Source organism: Furipterus horrens, unplaced genomic scaffold (genome assembly GCF_987537825.1).
Source record: "Furipterus horrens unplaced genomic scaffold, mFurHor1.1.pri manual_scaffold_6, whole genome shotgun sequence".
Lineage (NCBI taxonomy): Eukaryota > Metazoa > Chordata > Mammalia > Chiroptera > Furipteridae > Furipterus > Furipterus horrens.
Window position 1 is genome coordinate 108,509,419 of NW_028327176.1, and position 16,100 is coordinate 108,525,518.

The 16,100-nt window shown below is 38.0% G+C and overlaps 1 protein-coding gene across 9 annotated transcripts in view; it reads right to left on the minus strand.

Annotated features, from left to right (window-relative positions):
• Positions 1-16,100, minus strand: part of DST (dystonin) — a 435,492-nt gene that overhangs the window by 118,201 nt on the left and 301,191 nt on the right. For 5 of the 9 annotated variants that reach the window (XM_090282621.1, XM_090282624.1, XM_090282623.1 and 2 more), the window contains 4 exons: positions 6,354-6,506; positions 4,729-4,962; positions 3,727-3,993; positions 239-787 (listed from right to left, as the gene is read on the minus strand). In XM_090282621.1, the coding sequence (XP_090138747.1) occupies positions 239-787; positions 3,727-3,993; positions 4,729-4,962; positions 6,354-6,506 (1,203 nt within the window). Of the gene's footprint in view, positions 1-238; positions 788-3,726; positions 3,994-4,728; positions 4,963-6,353; positions 6,507-7,726; positions 7,961-8,784; positions 8,935-9,118; positions 9,335-9,633; positions 9,784-9,910; positions 15,290-16,100 lie in introns of all 9 variants that reach the window. The other 4 variants (XM_090282619.1, XM_090282618.1, XM_090282617.1 and 1 more) reach the window with 1 other exon arrangement.

Below are 16,100 nucleotides of genomic sequence, written 5' to 3' on the forward strand. Positions count from 1 at the left end.
GGAAATCACTCAAAACTAACTAAAACGAAAAAATAACTTTAGGCTCCTAATATTTAAATACATTTTTTTTAATTAAAGAAGATAAATAAAACTGAGGTAAACAGGATAAAAGTATCTTATTTTTCCTTGACTCAGTTTTTAGGTTTCTCATTTCTAATCCCAAAAGTCAAAAGGATAGAATAAAAACTATAATCACAGATTTATCTTCCCTTCCCTTAAAAAATAAAAGCAAAATTACCTTAGAGTAGAGAGACCTGAATCGATCAGTAGCATGATCCAATTTGCTCTGGACTTCTCTGTGAGTGGCAGAAGTGTCAATATTCTGCTGGTCAGCCTTGCCACCATCACCTCTTCTGCTGCAAGATTTGGCTGCTTCCAACACCCTGTTCCCAGAAATTGTGATGTACCTCAAGTCCCCTTTGTGAGAAATAACATCTTCTGAGAAACTCTTCTGCCTCTTCAATTTGGTCATTAAACCACTGAAGTCATCTGCACCTGCCTCCAGGTTTTCAAGTTCTTGTTCTGACTGCTGCAGCCAGTGTTCAAACTCGCTATAATCGGCATCAAACTTCTCTAGTTCTTCCTGCAGAGAATGCGTTAACTTCATTTTCTTTTCCGACTCGGCCAGTGCAGTTTCGTAATGCGCCTTCAGTTCCTTCATGTTCTTCTGCAGTTTCTCTTTTTCCTCGGGAGAGAGATAGTGACCCTGTTTCTCAAGCAAGGCCTGTGCAGACTGAGTGGCCATGAGGACAGCTTGGTGCTGGGAGATGATCTTCTCATGCTGGGCCTATACGAAAACAAATCCACTGTGACTTTAACACAGTGATGGGGTTGCACAGAGGCTGCAGGGAGCTCTCTGTTGCCTCAGGACCTACTGACTTAAATGATCTACAGACAGACATCTTGCTTCTTGTTAACTTTTTCAAAATGCACAGTATTTGCCTTTTACTGGCAAGTTTTAGAATAGCAAAAACTTCATCTTGAGCACCCTAATCTTATTTTTAAGAAAATTTCCAATCTTCTCTTGAAAGATTGTATATAATCATATAACATAAATACTAGTTTTTGAGAAGTTCGGCGGGAAACTGTTAACAGATTTCTCTTCCGATTCTAAAACAAGCATCCACAATTAGATCTCATTTTACTCATCGCTTTCTCACAACCACCTCAAAGAGACTGCTAGGGTCTTTACCTAATCACTGAGCAAATGGGTATAAAATTATTTATCATGAAATGATCCTGTAAGGACATTTAAAAAGAAAAAATATATATTGTAATTTTAAAGTTGTAAAAACACTATGACAATAGTTAAGCAAGAACAATATACATTCACAGAAGCCCAATGAAGTTAGAGAAACATATAATAAAAGAGAATACTGCAGCTACTAGTCTCATCGGACCTCAGTCTCCTGTATGTGGAAAATGGAGATAATGGCCCATATGTGTCACAGGTTTGCACCTCCTGAAAAGCCTGACAGAAAGCAGAGCTTCCAGGTGTGCCGCAAACAGGTCCCAGGTGAGCAGAGCTGACGATTAATTCAGCCTTCAAGGAAGCTGGGCGCCTCGGAGGGGCTAAGAGTCCCTTTCTCTGCAGCCAGAAGCAGCTTCTTTTATTCATCCCCATATGCCATGCAAATATGACCAAAAGGATGATAATGCTTATGGGCAATTTCCTACATTTCTTATATTGGCTTACATGCAGCCCAACGAACCTGGGGCCAGGGCTCTTATTGCAACCCGGCCCTCTCGAAGTCCAGGCCAAATACTCCAGGTTCTCCCACCCCTACCTTCACCCCATCTTATTAGATGCTTTAGGACCTTTTTCGCCAGTTGGTCTCCTGCCTAAAAACAGCTCTTTCCTCGGACTTCTGCTTGGCAACTCCCCATCTCCTTGAAGTCTTCGCACAAATCTTACAGTCTCATTGTGGTCTACTCCAATGATCCTATTTAACTCTGAAAATTGGCCTCCAACCCCATACTCAACCACCATACCCAACTAAACATGCCTCTCTTAGCAATAAGTTACCTTCTAACATCCCATAGAATTTAGTGAGTTGTTGCCTGTCCCATCATCCTCTCTCCTTAGTATGCAAGCACCAGGACAAAGAATTTATGTTGCTCACTGGGGAACCCCAAGGACCTAGAACAGTGCTGGCACATGGCGGGTCAATATATGCTATGAACTAAAAAGGATGAGAAGCATTACTGTAGGGCAATTGTTCTCTTCCAAGTCTGATCCCAATCAGTCAGTTGAGAACAGACTCATTAATATTTGTATCCTCACTGTCTACAATAATGCCTGCCACGTTGTGGGCAAAGGAAAAATATTTTTGTCTTAATAATTTTTCTCCCACAGGCTATGTCCCTGATATTTGAATTACCCTCATATACTACGCTCCAGTAGGTCTTCTGCACATAGTAGGCTGGATGGACATATGGGATACCTTATAAATGATCTGATCCATCACCTTCCTGTTACAGATGAGGAAACTCAAGTTGTGGGAGAATGGCTTGGCCCAGGACACATGGCACAAACATAGAACTAGACACAGAGCCCTGGTCAGCCCTTGGACCAGCTTTCTACTCCACCAAAAGATTAGAATTTTTCTAAAGCACATTCATAGTCTCATATTCTTAGAAGTTAAAAGCTCAGAAGGCAAACATCATGCTGTGGCTAAAAACAAAGGCTTTCCTATTAAACATCAATATGTCTGAGACAACCCACTGGTATTTTTCATGACTTGGGTCAAGTTACCAACCTTTCCCAACTTGTTTGCAACTGACTCATAATCCTTCAGGAACACATTAGATTTTTCACTATGAGGGACAATTACAGTTAGGTCCTGTAATTAACTGCCCCTTGATACTGGGATACAGGAAATGCTTTTCCCCTTCTTCTGGTTTAACTTCTATTTCCTGTAACATAAGAACCTCACAGAGAGAATTCTATTCCAAAAACTCCAACTTAGAGGAAAACACATAGAACTGCAGAAGTTCCTGAAGTCCAGTCATCTCACTACCAAGAGCCAAACACTGAAATAAAATGGTCAATTATGTGACACTTTACAATGGTTTTCAAAGTAATTTTGCTCCTAGAGTAGCATTAATGCTACTTTAATTTCCAGCATAAAGCAACGTTTTAGAAGGGCTCTCACTGCTCTTCTCAACAACAGCATTCACTATGCAGATAGATGAGCTGAGGCACAGAGAGACGTAGAGCAAGCCAGTCTATGAACAAGAATTAGGAGTTAGCAGAGTAGCTGAACTCATGGCCCAGTTTTAAATCCAAACTCTATGGCTTACTGAATGTGTCATTAAGGCAAGTTACTTCCCTTCTGTAAGTTATAGCTTCCCCATTCGTAAAATGAGAATAAAGCCTTAGAGAGTAGCTATGAGAATGAAATGAGTAAAAATGGGAAGAGCTAAAAAGAGTGCCTGGCCCACATAATTGCTCTATAAATCTTAGCTTTAGTATTATTATTTCTATTAATTCCTTTTAACCCTGTGTCACTTATAAGAATCCCATACCTAATGACTTATTCCTTGTTTTTGACTTGCTTAGAATTCTCACAACTTATATTTGACATAATAACGCACCCAGAATAAAAAGACCTTACACTCAATGGTCATTAAGGTTTGAAAAGAAAACTCACGTGCTAAGTTGTTCCTATCTTTATAGACCTGAAAATAGAATTTTGCAATGTCATTATGTTTAAGACAACAAACCTTAACTTTCTGGTACTGCTGGTTCAGATTCTCCTCAGTGGTTCCAACTGGCCCATCAACGTCAGTTTCCAGGAGGTTACCATTGACTTCATCCTCTTCTCCAATTGCCGACTTGCTGTCACCTTCTTGAAAATGAGTCCCATTCTGTTCAATTACCTGTTTCTGTGTTATCCCTGCCCTTTCTGAGTCTTTGTCAACATTTGACAACCAGTCCAAAAGGTTTTCTATTTTGGTTTTGCTCTCTTCCAGCTGCTTCACAGCTGCAACCTGGGCCGGGGTGGGGGAGGTAACAATGGGCATTCTGAATATGGCCAACATATTAGCTTTAAGACATCCCAAAAGCACATATTTAGATCATTTAAAATTAGAGTGGGGATACTAAAAACTGACACACACTGAAAACTGAACACATTAAAATTAAACCTTAGAGGAATAGGAAGTTACTTTGAAGTTTTTGCTATTCTTAAAAATACATTCTAAAATTTTAGCTATGGTAATGAATGATTCCCCACACATTTCACAAGTAGGAAGTCTCACAAATCCACTTAAAACTTTTTAAAAAGTTAAGCAAAGTGACAAACAAAAGAGAAACAGAGGCATGAAAACATGCAGCAGACAGCTGTCAGAGGGGAAAGGGAACTGGATAAAAGAAGGGGAAGGGATTAGCCAAAGCACATGTATGCATCACCCACAGACACAGACAGTGTGATGATGGCCAGAGCGAAGGGGGGCAAGGGGGTGGGTGGAAGTGGGCAGGGGGGTGGGGGGAACGGGGACATCTGTAACAGTGTCAACAATAAAAATAAAGAAAAAAGAAAGTTAAGCAAAGCCAACTCTTTAAACTTTGTGTAGTATTTGGTTAATTACAAACCTGGAAACCCAGAGTTCTAGTCCCTGGTGCCAGTCATTGCTTACCACTACCCAATATCACTTAAAATCAAGAAGCTGTTGTACTAATCATTTTCAACAAAGCAACAGTGTACCACATATTTGAATAAAGACCTTTTCAGTTTCCTCCTTGATTGCTGTCGTCACAACTTTGTCCAGCTCCTTTTTCGATTGTTCTGCCTTTAAATTAAGTTGTTCACACTTTATCTTGGCTTCATTAAGTTTCTGTTCAATCAAAGCCTTATCTTCTTGTGACAGCTTTTCTCCATTCTCTTTTAAGAAGTTCTCTGTGTTTTTCACTATTTCTGCCAATGCCTGTGCACTTCCTTGCATATCTTTCTGTAATTCCTTATAACACAAAAGCAAAAAAAAAAAATCTTATTACTTCTTACTTAATTTTTCCAGAGTTGTAATTCTAAAAAAAGGGGGGGGGTGAGCAAAAGAGGGATAATCCACCACATATAGGCTGAAAAAGAAGACTCAATATGTTAATTGGAGTTGGTTTATTTAATCACAATATTTAATATAATTTGAAATTTCAAACAACATTAAAGAAAGGTATGAGATTTTCATGTTTGACAAAGAGACATGGTTTGTAAAACATTGAAAACAATGAAGTATTCAGTATATAATCTATATAAACGTGCATATACCAGACTTTTTATATTATGTGAGCACATTTATAAAAGCTTTTAAATACATGACCATATTATTTATTCTGTTTCTAAACATTCATTTTTAATATGTGCTCGAGATAAAAACAGACAGTTCTCTAAGTTATGAGCTAAGTTGTTCCTAAAATAATTTCTATACTAAAATAATCTCTTCTTCTAAACATTAGAGCTCATTAATATGTAATGTTTGCTTCTTTGTTTCAGGTGTTAAGAAGCACAAGATTGGGAATTCTCCTCAGCAGTAATAACTTTCTTCTGTCCAGGTTTCTCTATGTATTTTTCTTCTGTTCCTCCTTTACTTGGCATTTTAATTCTCGATATTGTTCCTTGTTCAAGTTGTCATATTATTTTTCCATACTTTCCAGACTCCTCAAGTTTTTCTGAGTATTTGAACTGAAAGAGATACTTAATGAACCACAACATTGTGACATTAACTGTGCTAGGCACTTAACACACAATATTTACTTCACTTTTATAAAAACATGGTAATGGAATTATAACCAATGAAGAAACTGAGCCTTAAAAAGATTAAATTATAAAGCTAATAATGTGTAGTGCCTGGGATTTGGACAACGAGTTAGCTAATCACAATGAAAACATTCTTTCTTCTGACACCAAAATAAAGATACCTTTATCTGTTATTATTGTTTGTTCCTTCAGTGAAAAGGGACAAACTGCAGAGAAAGATGAAAGGAATAAGAAAGAGCCAAGAAAGAGAAAGAACCCCAACCAATGGCTATTTCACCTGATTTAAAAGTGAACGGACTGGCCTTCAATGTATCTAAGTCTTAACTCATCACACAGGCTATTACCATTATCAAACCTCCTTTATATATTTTCTCCACTCATTATCTCACCAACAACCAGTCAAGAAAATTATTCGACTATCTTGAAGTTGGAAATGTAACTCTTACTATAAAGTGTACAGCTCAGGAGGCCTGGGGTATGCCTTATCTTAGAAAAGCCAAAATGGCTGCTATTTTTCAATAATCCTAGCTGCTTTCCAAGTAATAGTAATCAAACTTAACATCAACATAGAACTGATTATGCAAAACCAAATTCTACCTCTTGCTTGGACTGGTACTTCTTTAACTCAACTGTGCCGTCTCCAATCACGAAGGCTTCCTGGTGCCCAATCAGGCGGTTTTCAGTCTGGGTCAGGAGATCACAGATGCCCTGGAGTTTCTCTCTGTACTCCTGCTGACGTTCTGCCACAATCTAGAGCGGAACAGAACCAAAGCGTCTGTAAAGGCGGTCATAAACTCACAATTGTGTTAGCTCCTTATTAGAATACATTTTGCAAGTTTCCTCTAAATAAGCTTTCTGAGTATGCTGTAAACATGATATAGCACCGGGGTACAAATTGAACAAGATGACGCAGAAAGTAAGAGCCTGTCCTATAAACATGGAAAGTGATCATGTTTGGATGAAACTGCTCAACAGAATACTGGCCATGCACATGTGTGAGAGATGGAACTTCTGACCGACAGGAAGAAACATTCCATTTTCTTAAGCTCTTGAAACCTGCGACACACACAATTAATTCTGTAAAGGGATAGCAAAACAGAAGTTAGTCGTGGTTTGTCTGTTAATATATTTGATATGTGCACATAGGTTATCATGCTAGAGACAATGCCTAGATACTTCAAGAAATAATAAAAAGAACATTGCATGCAATATTTTTACTTAATCACTATGTCTAATTCCATTCCACCTCTTTGTTCATTACTGATTGCATTAATACAATTCATTAAATCTTTCTAAAAGATTTGTTTCATGAGTCAATTGCTTGCATCTTTCATTTTCCTATTACACACATATGCATACACTCATACACTAGTTATTCATCTTATAGCCATAGACCATGATTACCAGTAGCCTAACACATGCTTGGCAAGGTACTTAAGTTTCTTATATTCATTATTTTATCAGTGCTCACAATACTGCCAAGTAAGCATTGTTACTATTTCCAACTTACCAGTGAGAAAACTGGTAAAGAGACTTGCCCTAGGTCCCACAGTGAGTAAGTGGTGCCACTGGGATGAGGACAGAGGCAGTCTGGCCCCAGAGCCCTGCTGTGGACTGCTGTGCCACACTACCTCCTTGAGGAGGATACCCCTAACCTCCAGTACATGCATGTTCATCAACATTCCCCATGAAATTTCTGAGTGCATCTACATATCCTACTCCTAGGAAAAAAGGGAAGACTCTCACCTGAAAACAGTAGTTTTGGGGAGTCATGAAGATTAAAATCAATGAATTATAACATTATTATAGAAAGCAATATTATTAGATATTGTAGAATCTACACATTATACCCTGTCCATTAATTGCCTTACCAGAAAAATCTCTCCTATCATGCCATAATCCCTAGGTATCTGCATTACAGGTTTCACACTGAAGAGCTAAAAACAAAGAATCCACAAAGAAAGGCAAACCTTCTGATCATCAAGATCTTGTTCTAGCTGTAACTGAGTCTCTAAATGTTCCACCTGGGCAGTGATTGATTCCTGTACATCAAGAAAACACTTCTGAGTGGTGTTTAAGAGCCTCAGCAGCTGTCTGCTCTGGCTGGGAGACAGATCTTGTGCATATTCAGAAACAAAGAACTGCACATCAAAGGCCGTCGTCTCCAGCTGCATTTTGGTGTGTCCAAGGTCTTTCCGCACGTTCTGTGGACAAAGAGGTGCACATTACCAACAGGGAATGGAGTTTACATCAACAATAGCATTTATTTTAAAAACATGCTTCTTATATCAAACTAAGGTTTTATTGATATCTTTCATTTAGTCAAAAATCTAATCATCTAGTAAAAATGGTAAAGATGAAATTATTTAAATACTGCAGTAATTAATAGTATATATAAAAAGATAAACCCTCTAAGAATATTTTAACCTTGCCTGCCATATCACACTTTAAGTGTAACTCTGACAAAAGGTAAAGATTCAACTTAGTAAATTTAGTACATTGAAGGGAAACATTAAAATACTGCTTGCTAATATTTAAGTTAATATTATAAATATTATAATATTTATAATTTAAATATGGTAGCACATAAATGAGACTATGGGGAATTTGAAACAAATTAAGTGGACCAGAATTTCAACTTTCTGGCATGCTGTTCAAATTAGGCACTAGCAGGGTGAGGGAAGGCACAAAAAAAAGACTAATACCTAAATACCAAGTACACTATGATGTATGTATATGATTAATTTATACTATTGTGGATTTGACTGATATATAACTAAATACATAAATACAAATCTCAACAGGTCAGTGGTAGTAAGAGTTCCATAAGGCAGCTGGGATAGCGTCAGATTGATCCATAAAGTTGTAATTATTTATAGTTGTGTCAACTATAAATAAACACCTTGGAGAGACAAAGAAAGGAAACAATGCTGTATAGCTTTAAGAAAGTCATATTTTTTTGTAAATTTTTCTTATATTAAATCCATTCATTTTTAAATGTGCTTTGTGTTACTGTTTTGATACTTGCCTTGAGAAACTCCAAAGTCTGCTTTAGATGTTCAGTATCTTGAACATTCCCAGCCTCCACATCTTTCACAGACTTGCTCTTCTCCGCTATCCAATGTGAGAATGACGTCAGTCTGTGCAGAAATTCTTCATGGGAAACTGCTAGTTTTGACTAGAAAACAAAATCATGTTCATTTCTGTCTGTCCCTAAAAATCAAATTCCTATAAGTGACATTCTGTCTTAAGGGCTTAACAACTCTTAAAATAAAATACTTCAGTTTATGATTGAATTTTTAAATAATCAAATTTTCTTCAAAACTCAAATCTGACTCAGTGGGAAACGTGTTGACACTTACCATTTCACTATCAATTGCAAGCATGATGTGCTTCATTCTTTCTGAAGATGCATCACTGAGGGAAGAGAGGGCATTCTGCAAACTTCGGTGGCTTCTACTCAATTCATCATGATGATCTCTGGGGAAGTCACTGGGAAGAGACTCTAAAAACTCTTCTGCCAATTCCATGTCTTTTCTTAAAATAACAGCAATTGGAGCCAATCCCAATTCAAATGTCTGCAAAAAAACATTTTATATACATATAAACTTTATATATATATATATATATATATATATATATATATGTGTGTGTGTGTGTGTGTGTGTGTGTGTGTATGTGTGTGTGTGTGTATATATATATATATATCTATATATATATATATCTATGTGTGTATGTATATATAACCCAGACAGAACTACACTGTGACAAACACAAATATAACTAATATTCAAAACACAAATGTAAAGAGCCCTGCTTATTTTTCCAACTTAACTTAGCAGACTACCATCCATAACGGGCAGCAGACCATTCTTACCTCTAACTGTTTAAGTTGGTTCTTCAAAGCTTCTAGACTGTTATCCAGAGACTCTTGGTTGTCTAAGGGAGGCTTCATATCTTGCAGCAAAGCCCAATATTCATGCATTTTTGATGTGTGCTGTATACACTGCTGTAACTCATTGGAAAACTAAACACAAATGTGGACATTTTAATTCAATAGCCTCTATGCAGGTATTTAGAGCAAATAAAATGTATGGGATGATTCCCAAATATTTCATGCAGCTACTTCCATATGAAATATAAAGTCAACTTACTTGTTCCATTGTGCTATCTCCGGAAGTCATTCCTTTTGGCCCTGAAATACATTCCAAATGGTCTGGTAGATCATCACATTGCTCCTCCAGCTTCTCATCTCTTGGTAAGGCTGGTTCATGTACAGTAGAGTTTTCTGGTCCAATTTCTTCTGTATTTTGTGAATTAAGAGAACCATGGTTTTCTTCTTTGCTTTTAAGATCATCTAGAAAGTGTCGTTTTCCATCCACCACCTCAGCAGTAGGAGATGATTTTTGATTCAAGTCTCCAACCTGTTCCGCTTTGTTTGAACAGCCATCGGCAAGCAGCTTACAGAAAATGTTTTCAAGTTGCAGTGGAACACCTTTAGATATAATACCTCTTTTCTCTAGATCATACACCAGCTGAGTTAATTCTTTTGTCAGTTCAAATGCTCCTGTAATTTTTTGGCTATTTTGATTTTGCTTAAGTATATCAAAGAGAAGCTCAGACTGAAAATTTGCAATACAGAATGGATCATCTCTACTCTCTGCTCTTAGCTCTGGTGAGTTGTTCGTGGGGGAAATTCCAGGACAATCACCAATCTTCGAGTCATCACTGGTCACACAGGATGCTTCATTTACCACTTGTGATGAGCTCACCCTTTTAATTAAGCTTTGAATTAAAATTTTAGTGTCTGCACAGGCTGCAGGTTCTCCAACCTTTTGAGAATTCATATGACCTTCTTTCAATCTATTTTTTAAGATGTCCTTTACATCCTCAACAAACACCTGAGATAATTCAGGAATCTGAACCTCCTTTTCTTGGAATCCTGCAGACAAGGCTTGTTCTTTTTGTGGCTGTTGCCCAATTCTGTCTTTCTTATTGTTTATTTCTAAGAATGAGTTGTCAGTGCTTAAAGTATTACTGGAGTTATCACTTCTTATTCCTTTTGCACTGAGTCCTGATAGCACAAGGTCAGCATTTTCCCCAAGGCCTTCCATATTTCTAAGAGGTGAGGTTGGAAGTGTGCTTTCATTTCCTACTGATGTGAACTGAGGGATTTCTGTTCCTCCTTCTGAGACACCTTCTTTAGTGCAAAGGTCACTTTGTAGAACTGTCTCATATAGAGGCGAGTCTTCCTGAGTAAGGGTTGCCTTCTCTTTTGCATTATCAACTCCAAATTCTAAGTGTTCTTTCATGGGGGGGGAAGCTATTAGAGTGTAGCTTGGGATATCTGCATTTGGCTTCAGTACATCTTTTGCTTTTACATTTTTTGCACAATGTTTTAAATAAGTAAACAGATCAAGCTCTTTCTCAGGTCCATCAGTGAGTGAACCTTTCTCAGTACTTGTATTCCCTTCAGACAGTATGTCTGAAGTAATGTCACTGATCACTTTGGAAACTGATGAGTCAAATATTTCTTCAAGAGCCTCAAACTGAACAAGACTTTGACTAACAGCTGTTTGTAGATTCTTTGCTTCATCTTTAATAGCTACCATTGCTTTTCTAAGGCTTCCTTTATGATTATGTTCTTCATTGTTTGTGATTTGTGGAAATGGAAACTGACTACTAACTAAATCAAGACTCTCCCTAATACTTTTACTAGGCAAAAGTTTGAGATGTTTATTATCTTCTACTAGATCTTCTGTAGGATTTTCTCCTGAGCACATTTTATGAATTGATGTTTCATCTCCTATTAGCATATTGTTTTTGTCATCTCTCTTTTTAATTACATCTCTTCCATTTCCTTGATGATCTTTATCAGTTACAGAGTCCATGGATGACAAATGGCTTCCCTCAGCAAGTTTTCCTATTAAATCAGGCTCAGGACAAATGATTTTATCAGAAGTTGAACTGATATGAGTATTATGTAAAATATCCACAGGTCCAAAGGAATCTTCTGATTCAGTGTCTTTAGTGATAGTCAGCAATACATCCTTAAGGGCGATCTCAGGATTCAACAGATTTTCTTTGCTTTTTCCAACAACCCCACTTGCATATTCTGGAAAATTGTCTCTCTCAGTAACTAAGCTACTTTTACTACTTGATTGTAGCTGTAAAACATTTGCACTTTGCTGTTTTTCTAAAGAATTATAACTGTGCTTTTTACCCAGTTCAATATTCTGCTTTTCACGGTTGTCTTCCTTTTCATCCATGGCGGTAGCACACAACTGCATATCCATACCTTCAGCCTCATCTTGGCACATGGGCTTTTCTTTCTCATCTCCTACTCCTTCTCCTTCTTCATCACCATCACCATCTCCATCATCATCATCAACGTCATCATCATCATCATCATCCTGATTATTACTGTCACATATATAATCCCCATAACTTTCTTCATTTTGCATAGAGTCTGAAAAATCACTATCAGATTTAAATTTTTCTCCAGTTATATATTTTTCTTCCCTCCCTCTCCAACAGCCAGTATCATCAAATTTTAATGAGGCACTGAAGCTCTCTTTCTTTCCTACAGTTTCAGAATCAGTCAATAAGTCAGACTCGTCACCTTCTAGGTCATCTGCACTTTCCCTTTCTGATACCGTTTCCAGCAACTGTTCATTGACCTTGCGTGAGCCAAGTGAATTCAAATGGATTCTTTCATCAGCCTCTAATTCACCTTTCTCAATACCTATGAGACAATCCTGGAAATACTGTGCATCTCCTCTCACTCTTAAGCTCTCAAGTAGTCCCCCATGAGTCACCACAGAACTTTCATTCTCTTTTGGAACGTCATAGAAAACATTGCTAGGAGAAGCAGCCCCATCATTTTCCCCTTGCAGTGTGTCATAGTCCTCAGGTTGCAGGCCATCACAATCATCATTTTCAAGAAGCAGAGAATCATGGTCATCATCTTCAAACAAGGGAGTGTCATAGAAATCATCATCACTATCACTGTCTGTTTCTGTGTCCCTCTGCTGATCATCCAGTAGTGACGTTTCATAGTCACCAGCACTGACAGCCTCTTCACGCAGCGGGGAGCCAGCAGCATGGAATGCATTGGTAGTATCCATTTCACCCCTCGGTCTGATGGCACAGGAGAGCTCTTCCATTTTGGACTCATTTTGCACGTCTTTAGGTTTCTGTTGACAAGCACCATGTATTTTTTCATCTTCTCCCCAAGTATCTGAAATATATTTGTCATTGTGATATTGTACCTGAGAATCACTACAACCAATATTTAAAGGTTTTTGTGCACAGTGTTCTCCCTTCAAACTGATGTTAATAGCTGCAATTCCTAGAAACTGGCCTGGAAGTTTTTCGCCCATTCTTGGACCCAGTAACATGGTTTGGTCATTGGACGGCAAAGTAAAGGCTTCACATTTATTTCCATCGTTCTCTGTGGTGTGTAAATTATTGAAACTTCCCTGATCGTTCCTCAATTTATCATGACTTAATAAGGCACTTAGCCTAGGGGAATAGTCAAAGATCACTGAATCCTTGTTTATATCATCGTCAATCTCTGTTTCTTTCAAATCACAAATTCTACTAGTTTTTGACTTTACAACAGAAGTTGTTATCAAATCACTTGCAAGATTTTCAATGTTTTTAGAATGACTACATTCATCTGCATGTTCATTTGCTTCAACATGACTTTGATTTTCACAGTTGTTAGGTATGTTTCCAGAGTCCTGTCTAAGCCTGCTAACTTTGGCAAGTCCGGGCTGTGTAAAATATGATACAGAATTGGGAACATTCACACTGGATGAATCTTTAACTTTATGATCTCTTACTATTACATTTGCTAGATTTTCTGACTCATAAAATTCACTGAGAACATTATTTCCCATTTCATTAAACTCTTCATCTAAGGCAAGCTTTCTATTTTCAGCCATTTCTTTAGGTTCTCTGCAATGACCTTTATCAAAACTACTTGGTGAAGTTATACCTTTATCCTTTTCTTTACTTGGGGTATTATTCAGAAATACACCAGGAAGCCTTAAGACATCAGTACCTTCTTTCATGGACGTGTCTTCATCAAATTCTGCACTGCAGCCTTCCAGCAGCATAGCAACGGCCTCATTCAAGTCCCCATCGTACAGCAAAAGCCTCTGCCCTGTGTTCGCATCCATATAGCTATTTATCATCAAATAAGACAAGAATAACTTCTTAGTCTGTTCTGAGCTCTGTGTTGTCACTGGCTCTTCTCCATCAAAAGTGTCCTCTTCTTCCCTGTAATCGTGGACTGTAGATGGCTGGAATTTACAGAAAGAGAGCCATCTTCTGGCATTCTTACAAGCTTCTACATCTCCCAAATCTGGCATTTTATCAGGCAGTGTTGTATTTTTTAAAATCGATGTTGTGTTATTATCTATAATCCCTAGCTGCTGAGCAATATCTAAATCAATGACTTGTGAAGTTTCAGGAATATACAGAGCAGCTATTTTCTGCCTACCATTCAGGATTTTGTATGCCAATTCATTCGTAATCAACTTCTGCTCCAGGGAAGAAGATGTGGGAAATATTTCACCAGAGTGAGGCCAAATGAGTCCAACGTAGCCTCGCTGAGCCTCTAGTACCAACAGAGCACTGCTCGAAGTTATTAAATCACACTGGACTGCTTCATCTACAGTTAAACGTTTAGCAGGGTTGGCCTGCATGATTCCACCTGTTTGAACCTGGTATGTCAGAATACTGTTGGCAGTATCTCTGTCAATCATCCCTTCTGCCACAGCTTCTTCAACAGTCATTCTTTGACCAGAGCTGCAATTGACCAGACCTCCAGAAAGGAGCTGTGCGCCCAATAACCTAAACATGGTTTCACGGTCTATAAGACCTTCATGAGCTGCTCTTAAAATGCTAATGTTTCTTCCACATTTTAATGTTATTCTGCCTCCTTCTTGTGGTCTCACAGGTAGAAGCCGCATCCCAGTGCTTTCCTGTAAAATACTTCTTTCTATAATATCTATTAAAGACACCCTCTCAGAGGTACATGGATCAATAAGATCTTTGCACATATTTTGCCTTTCTAAGACTTTAGAAAATAATGCTGAGGAAACCAAGTTCTGTTGGAAAGCCTTCTGCAGGGTCAACTGTTCTCCTGTGGCTGGAATAATGAGAAAGCCTGTGGAAAGCAGTATGTCGAGAACTCTGACAGCCATGGATTCTGATACCGCGCCTTGAGCCAGAGCATCCAGCACTGGAATTGTGGTGGAAGACACAGCAGCAATCATCTCCTTTGCTTGATTTAGTTCTTTGAGTTGGCACACAACTTGTTCATCAATGAGCCCGTGACTTTCGGCACCTTTGAGGTCAAAGCATTTTCTTAATTCTGGTGAAATTAGACCAGAAATCATTAGCTGTGTCTCGAGCAACCTTATTCCTGTGTCATAGTCAATAAGGCCTCTTAAAACTGCCTGAAAGACTGAAAGGACTTCTCCAGTTGTCTGATCAATGGTGCCTGCAATCACTTTATCCAGCTGAAAGGAAAATACAAAATTCTCAGGTCAGTCTGGGATTCAAGTGTGGGCAGAGTATCATGAAACTTTGTGTGCATATTTTAAAATTAAATAACACACTTCAACATAAAAATCCTCTACTTACCAAGGCACGGCAATGCTGTGAATGTTAGGCAGCTCAAATGCACAAGTGATCTATGTCAGTGATCTATTCAACAGCACAGGATGTGATAAAAGCTTTGAAAACAACATGCATCTGTGAATTGAAAACTTAATATTGTGTACATTAACAAGGTTAGTGAGGACACAACAGAGTAAATGATGGCAGTGAGAAAACAGGACACATACCTAGAAGGCAAACCATGCTTCCTGAAATTGGGTGAGATTAGTCTACTAACACGGAAGAGAGTGTCAAACCCCATGCTATTGATGTTTACAGCATACAGATTTCTTCCCAGTCAAAAAATAATGAACCAGAAAAATTGCTACATAACCCCAAACGAGATAAATAATGTGCAAAGTACTCCAGGGAGTAAGGGGATTGAATACAGAGATAACTTTTTGAATATTGAATATTGTGAATATGTATTATCAAGTTTTAAAAGCTTAAGGAGAGAACAGGTTTTAAGCAATTTCTGTTTTATTTTAAGATGCTAGGACATCCTCATTATAACATATGGCCCAGTGTTACTCAGATAAATCCCATGATATCCCTGAAAATCAAAAAAATCCCATAACTCTCCAATGTCCCCTGTACAGGTGACTCAAAGGCTATTTTATGAGTATAACATCATGTTTATATAGTAAAATACCTAATGTGCTATAGAAGAAT